Source organism: Callorhinus ursinus, unplaced genomic scaffold, assembly GCF_003265705.2.
Source record: "Callorhinus ursinus isolate GAN/ISIS: 27379988/994484 unplaced genomic scaffold, GSC_fseal_2.0 scaffold1, whole genome shotgun sequence".
In the NCBI taxonomy this organism is placed as follows: Eukaryota; Metazoa; Chordata; class Mammalia; order Carnivora; family Otariidae; genus Callorhinus; species Callorhinus ursinus.
Window position 1 is genome coordinate 125,545,417 of NW_027397063.1, and position 8,466 is coordinate 125,553,882.

Below are 8,466 nucleotides of genomic sequence, written 5' to 3' on the forward strand. Positions count from 1 at the left end.
GCTTCCCGCGGGGCAGGGAACCTGATGTGGGGTTCCATCCCGGGACCCTGGGATCATGACCCGAGCTGACGGCAGATGCTTAAGGACTGAGCCATCCAGGTGCCACTCACCTACTGTTTAATATTCATTGATGATTCTTGCCAAAATCATCACAACTATGATAGCCAAATGGTGACTTCCTTATTCCATCATTCCATCCATATTTATTAACTGCCGTTATACTACAAGGAAGCTTTGTTTTCTTGCTATTTATTCAATAATTCATGTATTTACATCAGTCTGGGATCATGGATGTCTATTTTACTCAATGGCAATTTTATTCAATGCCCCAAATATAATAGTTTGGTCCACTAATAGCTTTTTCAAGCTTACTTCTGTGCCCCTTTAACACATCTGCATTTTTCTTTGAGAATTTTCTTAGTTTTGGCTCTTAAAGATGTTCCAAATTCATATTTTAGTGCACCAACCCTAGAGTCAGTCATTCCTCCAGAGTCCTGATTCCTTTTAATACAGAATGGTATTTAAAAATCAAAATCTGGTTTTGGTGTGCTCATTGCTACCAGATAAACATTGCTTCTAGGTCCTCTTAGAGGACAGAGGTAAGGAATGTATGTATGTATATACATACCCACACACTAGCATCTGTATCAATTTTATAATATTCTGTTTTGTTAAATACATATAGATATATAGATATGGATTTGGACATGGACATATATATATATATCTCATGAGTTTCCAGCCATACCTCCAATTACAATCCAATACAACAGGATTCCTTCTAACCTCCTCCTTTTCATACTGGTAACTTTTTTCTCTATCAGTGAGAAACCTGGCTCCTATTGTCCTCAATATATCCTCTTATCTTCTCAGGCCCTCTGTATGTAACCAAATTCCCAACTGCACTGACCACCTCCTCACTCAGCCACCCCCTTTCTCAGTTCCTAATCACACCAGTCCAGCCTCATTTGGCCACCTCCTCAGTCAGTCCCCACTATTACAGCTTTCAGTGACCATCTCATGTGATTTGTTCCCAAGATTCAAGTCAACTCAGGAAGGTTGATACAGGACATTTTTTTCTTTTTCTTTTTTTTTTTTTAAAGATTTTATTTCTTTGAGAGAGAGAGAATGAGAGATAGCACGAGAGGGAAGAGGGTCAGAGGGAGAAGCAGACTCCCTGCTGAGCAGGGAGCCCGATGTGGGACTTGATCTCGGGACTCCAGGATCATGACCTGATCCAAAGGCAGTCGCTTAACCAACTGAGCTACTCAGGCGCCCGATACAGGACATTTTTAACTACTGAAGACCCACTGACCCATAATCATCATGCCACCTTCCTCTCGCCAAACTCAGTGTGGGCTAGCATAATGGTCCCATCTCTCCCACTGGGCTTTGGTCAAGATCACTCTGTTTTACCCATAGATATCCTTAATTCTGAATATCTTGGAGAAAAAGTTAGGAGTGATAACATCAATTTCTTTCTGCTCAAAAGGCCCTGAACCCATTATGCAAATGAAACCACCCACTTCTCAGAATTCTGCAGACATTGGTTCTTTGCGAATTCTGACAAAATAAATATTTTCCCCAAATAGCTATGAAGTACTCTTAGTGAATGGGAAAAAAGAGGGCACCCCCATTACATGACATTTATCATATTATAAAATCATGTGTCGATTGGTCTCAGGTCTATAGACTTTAAGTTCCTTGAAAGCAGGCATCTTTGTAGCCACAATGCCTAGCATACTGTCTAGTCATTGTAGAAACTATAATTTTTTTAACCTCTATTTGAACCTCTCCTCCCTTTTTCCCCTTTATACCTCAGGGCTCAATACCGTTTACCAATGCACTTTGTAAGGTTCAGTTGTTCTGTCTAATCAGTGTTTCTGCCATAGTCAGTGCATTAATGGAGATCAAGGGACAGTCTCAGGATATGTTGGAGAAATAACCATTATAGAGATTTTGATCTCTACCAGAGTGCTTTCTGAGAGCCAAGAGTTCTTTTATGGGCTACATGGAGAGGATCTCTTTACCAGAGCCTTTTTAATTCTTGAAGGACATTCTTAAAAAAATCTCTCAGCAGGCCACCATTTCTTGGAAACTTTTCCTGAATACAGGTCCTGTGCTACACCAATGACTGTTTTACTAGGACTAGAAGGCTTAATGGGGGGGGTCTCATAAATCCTTCACGTACAGCCCAACACCAACTTTGGGCGGCAACTTCAAGCAACAACAGGATGAGTGTCCTTCCCATGAGATGTGTCTGCTCTCCTTCCCTCAACACCAGAAAGGCCTCTGACTGAGATGAACTCCCCAATTCCCTGAATACATCCTGATGCAAAGCAATTGTCCTCCAGGATTGATTTTAGCAGTCTCTTCACAATAGGAATTTCCATCTGAACACTCCTCATAGTCATGTGCTTGAAACTGGGTTTTTCAATTCACCCAAATGCACTTCCTTCCTTCTCCGAGACTGTATGAACTCAGGGGCATCAAATATGTTACTATCTCATCCCTTGGTGAGGATGTTGAGGGATCTCCTGTCCTTCCCCTTTCAGCTGTGTGAATTCTACCAATCCTACCAAGAAATAGGTAATATACATAATGGATAAACAGTTACAAGCATAAAGACAATTGGAAGTAGGGAAGGCTTCCCAATTCCTTTTATACCAGCATTAGTCTCATTCCAAACTCAAAGAAATATGGTACAAAAAGGAAAACTACTGTTCAATCTTACATGGGATCATAGATGCAAAAATATTAGTAAAATACTAGCAAACCAAATCCTGGAATATGTTATAATAATAATGTATCAAAACCAGGTAGGGCTTAGCTCAAAAATATGAAGATGGTTTGCTATTAGAAAATTAATTATTTTAATTTGGAAAAAATACATATTTCAGCAAATGTGGGGAAAAGCTCTTCAAGGTTCAAACTCTATTCCTAATTTTTAAACATTTTTAGCAACCTGGGAATGACTATAGGTATCCTTAATTTGATATATCAAATATCAAATTTGATATATCAAATATCAAATCTCCAGCAAAAATAATACTTGATAGTGAAACATTAAATCATTCCCATTAAAATTTGAAGAGACCTCACTTTGAATATTGCATTATTGATCATAAGCAATTCAATGAGATGGGAAATAGAGGTAGGAGGTATATATCCTGAAGAAGGAAAGACAAAGTATCAATATGATTGCCTACTTAGAAAATCCAAAAGAAATAATTGTTAGTTAGGGTGCAGTGAGAAGTTACTCAAATAAGAGGTTTGAAAACTATCAGCAGAAAGGAGGAGGGGAAGGGACAAAAGTAGGAAAGGGATGTGTTTTGTTTTGCAGAACGAACAGTTCCAGCCAAGGAGATGCCCAACTAGGTGTTTAACCTGATAGCCCCTTGCTAGGTGTGTCTCACCTGGTAACCTCTTACTTGAGCCACTTTGAGCTGAACTGGAGCTGAGGACCTGTGCAGAAGCCCCCGAGTTGTCCTAAGAATACCTTTAGTTCATTATAATACTAAGTTCTCCTCCTATGAGCATTGTTTCTGTCATTTTTTGAACATACAATGTATGCACTAGCATGTTAACATGCTAGGCATGTGCAATTAAACCAAAAATGCATACGCAAGCTCCCTGCCCCCAGCCCCCATACACTGAATAAAAGCTTCCTATACTAACCCCATAGGGAGACAGTGCTTTGAAAGCTATCTCTCTGTCTTCTTACCCGTAACAATAGATTCTTTGCTTTCAACATTTCTTTGGGTTGTGCTCAATTCGTTGCACCCCAAGCAACAAACCCCTTGAGTTCACTTACATAATGAGAAGCAATTAAGACTAATAGGAGTTGACTAAGATGACCATATATAAGAACAAGAAAAACAAACATATGGAACAATTTTCAATCTTATCACAAATTCAATAAGTGTGCATTAAACAATGCCTTTACAAATCATTATTAATTTTTAAAATTTCGTGGTACAATCTTTTAGGAAGGGATTTGGCAACAGTAACTAGAAAAAGATCCATTCTTTGGCTTCTGCTGAAACTCTACCCTAAGGAAATATTCCAAGACATATAAAAAGATATATACATAAAGATGTTCACAGGCTATTTTTATAGAAAAATCTGGAAAAAAATCTAATGTCCAACAAGAGAGGGAGTGAATTAGCTAAAAAATCATATATTGGCTTAAAGAAATATTTTTTATCATTAAATGATCTTTTAAAGTCTCTGTAATAACACTGAAATAGTATTAAATGATACTTAGTGAAAAATCAAGAAAAACAATTTATATATTTGGCATAACAACTACATAAAAGCACATTTAGAGAAAAGTGTCACAAGAAATGTAGTCAAGGATTCAGACTTTTTTTTTTTAAGATTTTATTTATTTATTTGACAGAGAGAGAGAGAGAGCACAAGTAGGCAGAGAGGCAGGCACAAGGAGAGGGAGAAGCAGGCTCTCCACTGAGCAGGGAGCCCGATGCGGGACTCGATCCTGGGACTCCAGGATCATGACCTGAGCCGAAGGCAGTCGCTTAAGCAACTGAGCCACCCAGGCACCCAAGAATTCAGACTCTTGAGTCTGAAGTTATGACTTCAAATCCTGGGGCTACCATTTCCTAGCTATATGACCTTGGCCAAATTATCTAATTTGTCTCAGTTTCCTCACCAGTAAATGGAATTTAATAATAGCAGCTGTCTCATAGGATCGTTATGACAGGAAATGAGTTTATACCTGCAAAGCTCCATGAGTAGTGACGTTGATATGGTAAGCTGCTAATAAACATTCATGTGAATGCAGCAGAGTACTGGTAGGCATTGTGTTAGGGTGGTAAGATTCTGGGTGTTTTCATTCCTATTTCCTAAGTTTTCTAAAATATTACTATTTTTGTTTTATAGCAAAAATGGATATTTAAATATTAAAAATATTATTTCTAGTCCACACTAATCTCTTCTCTTAACTATACCCTAATTCCACTTCCTTCTGTTTATCTAGGATCTGGTTCCACCTATTATTTCCTTTGTGTTATCTCAAACTCCTATACTAATTCACTAAATAATTATATAGATTCCTAAGTGGAATCTTTACTCCCTTCTCTTCACTGTCACACTTCTTAAGGAAAAAATAAAATTCACAACTTTCTCCAATTTGAATTTCCCATTACTCTTCAGTATACTGGAATTTGAATTCTCTCTCCATTATGCCATTCTAACAACTTTGCTAATTTCCTTCATGTCCAAAACTAATTAATCTTCATCCCTTTACCCTATCACAGGTGTTTTAACACTGCTAGTCACTTTCTCCTTGAAACTGTCTTCCCTGTCCTATTACACTTAGAAAGGAGGATGTGAGGGGCGCCTGGGTGGCTCAGTCGTTAAGCGTCTGCCTTCGGCTCAGGTCATGATCCCGGGGTCCTGGGATCGAGCCCCGCATCGGGCTCCCCACTCCGCAGGAAGCCTGCTTCTCCCTCTCCCAGTCCCCCTGCTTGTGTTCCCTCTCTCGCTGTGTCTCTCTCTGCCAAATAAATAAAATCTTTAAAAAAAAAAAAAAAGAAAGAAAGAAAGGAGGATGTGAGAGGAAGAGGAAGCACAGGTTTTATAATTGCCTCTGTTGGAAACCAGAAGCTGATAGCTGCCCATGTTTGAGATCAGGTCTGAAGCCATAGACTGCAGAACCAATCCAGAAAGAGGAAGCAGCCATGGCCAAGTTAAAGAGTGTGGCTGGGGAAATCCAATAAGGGAACCAGAAAGCAAAGTGGGTCAAAGACAAAAGAACCCGAGTCCCAGAGATACTTTTCCTGGAGCCCAACACGGGGTTTGAATTCACAACCCCGAGATCAAGACTTGAACTAAGATCACGAGTCGAAGGCTTAACCAACTGAGCCACCCAAGTGCCTCTGGATGGCAATTTTTAACAATATCACCTTCTACAAAGCTTTCAGAACTGTGCTCTCCTCTCTATTCTTTCTATTTCTACATTAATCTTCATCCATAGTTACTTGGATAAAGCCTTCTAACTTTTTCCTGTCATCCAATATTGCCCCCTTCCAGTCCACCAGTACTGCTGATATCAAAATTATCTTTCCAAAAGGCAAATTTTATCCACCATTGCTTCTGTTTCCATACGTTTTACCCCTGCATTCTGGGCATTTAGATTTCTTCCACATATTTCTTTTTCATCTGTATCTCTTAACACCATGCTGGATAAAAAGAGTTGCTTATATTTCTCAAATACAAGAAACTTTGGTTATGTTCTCTGCCTTCCTTTGCCAAAAGTGCTCCAATCTTTTTTTCCATATGACAAATTAGTTCAAATGAGCTCAAATATTTCTAAATTAGCTCAAATATTACTTGCTCTGCAAAGCCTTTCCCATCTCCTTCAAACAGGGCTGCCCAATCTTTCCACTGAGCTCTGTTCTTAGAGTATATTTCTATTAAGGAAGAATCACATTTGTTTTCTATTCATTTGGAAACCTATATAACATTTATTTAGTTATTGATCTCTAACATTAGAATGAGTATCTAAACCTAGAGTGTATGGATAATGTATTTTTTGTTGTATATTGCCCTGTATCCAGCAAAATGGCCACCACCACCACAAGTCTTTGCTGAAAGAATGAGTAACTCACAGAATAAATAATCAATGGGGGAATTTTTTTTTCTTTTTTCGTTCATTACATGACTACTAGGATACAACATGTATCTTGGTGAAAGGGTTGAGGAAATGCGGTTTGATAAATAAAATGAAGGTCAAAGGAGAAAGGCAGGAGAAATCAAGAGGAATCACCAGTGTGCACAAAAACAAAGCTGACATCTAGGAAGGGAGGCAAAGAATGAGAAGAGATCAGACAAAGTGAAAGCTGGAAAGAATCCAATGGGACAAGGAATATCAGAAGCTCAGTGAAATCTCTGCAATTTGACTCCATGAATCCAAACAAGTCTCATCAGTCTATCATCTTGATAAAGACACAGATATACAGAGTTCTTAGGGAAAGTACTAGAAAAAAACACTTACACTTGGCCAGCAAGGCATCCGATCAAAAAATTTCCCAGAGTATATGGGTCTGATGCGATCTGGAGGTTCTACTCCTGGTTCAGTGTTTTCAGCCTCCTTTCTCTCTTCAGGTTGTTGGGCAAACTGGCTCTCAGAAGGTTCTATCACCAAGTCTATTTGGGGCCCTGTATTATCTGGTTCTTCTAGTTTGGGTAGACCAGTGTCCACCTCAACAGGAGGCTTCATCTCTGCACTGGGCTTCACCACCACACAGGTCTCTTTCCCCAGTTCCTGTCTAGATTCCATATCCAAAGTAGGCTGCTTCCCCAGTGAAGCCCACAACCCTTCAGAGGAACCAGCCACAGAACCTCTCCTGCTCCCTAGAGCCTGTGGACTTTCACATACCATGCCCGAGTGAGGCTGTATTATCCTTCCAGAACACCTTCCCAGAAGACACTCATTTTCTAAGCCCATTCTTCCTGGCAACATACCTAGAGAAGATTTTGTTTTCTGGGAGGCTGAGACCCCAGATACTCCTAAATTACTACTCTCCAGGAGGGTCCTAGAAAGATTCTGTCTTTTCAATTTCATTTCAAGCTCCTTGCTCAATGGAGATTTTGTTTCTGGTGATGCTATCCTCTCCTCAAATTTATTACTACCCAGGAGGCTCTCCCTACATGAGGAATCTTCTTTTCCTAATCCCACTCTGAACCTTAACTCCGTGGGAGATTTTGTTCCCATGAGAACCCCCCTCTCTCCTAAGTCATCCTTTCTTTCGTGGGTGAGACCAACCTCCATGCTCTGGGGAGATTTCCTCTCAGACACCCTCATTCCTCCAGCGGCACTCATCCCTAAGGGGAAAGCTGTACCTGTGTCAAGGGAAGTTCCTAATCCCTTGTGGTGCCCCAAACCTTTAGGGGACCCCACTCTCACGAAAGAACACATCTCCACTCGGACTCCCTGCCCACAGCTTCCTGCCTACCAATTCACACCTAGCGGAGTTCACTGACGAAAAGCAGATGAAGGTCTGTTTACCGGGTTACCTGGGAAACGGGGGCGTGGCTTGGCGCGCAATTGTTTTCATCAGCCTGGTCCCTGCCCGTTTCTCCCACTCTTGTCTTGGTCCGTTTCTCTCCCTCTCCTTTCTCTCCCCTTTCTCCTTCTTCCTCTCTTTCCCTCCCTCTCCTCTTTTCTTCCTCCTTCCTTACTAGATCTGGATGGCAAGAAAACTTGAAGGATGTGGTCTTGGGCACTAGAGAAAATGCTCACCAACTTCTCTTTGGTTTCGCAAGCAACTCAGCCCCCCTGGGATGGGTTTAGCCATGGGCTTCCTCCCGGCCATTGGCCTATTAATTTTACTGTTGATCAGGGAAGAAGTAGCCATTTTTCTGGTGGTGACCATTAATTTTAGGTCCTTCCTTGTGCAAGTACATGTGTACTGCATGTATTTCTTTTAGCCTAAAGAACTG

The 8,466-nt window shown here is 40.4% G+C and overlaps 1 protein-coding gene across 2 annotated transcripts in view; it reads right to left on the bottom strand.

Moving 5' to 3' along the window:
* EFHB (EF-hand domain family member B) overlaps positions 1-8,466 on the bottom strand; it is a 60,935-nt gene extending 52,469 nt beyond the window's left edge. The window contains exon 1 of one of the 2 annotated variants that reach the window (XM_025882851.2): positions 7,019-8,466. In XM_025882851.2, the coding sequence (XP_025738636.1) occupies positions 7,019-7,942 (924 nt within the window). In that variant the 5' untranslated portion in view covers positions 7,943-8,466. The remainder of the gene's footprint in view (positions 1-7,018) is intronic. The other variant, XM_073900726.1, reaches the window with a different exon arrangement.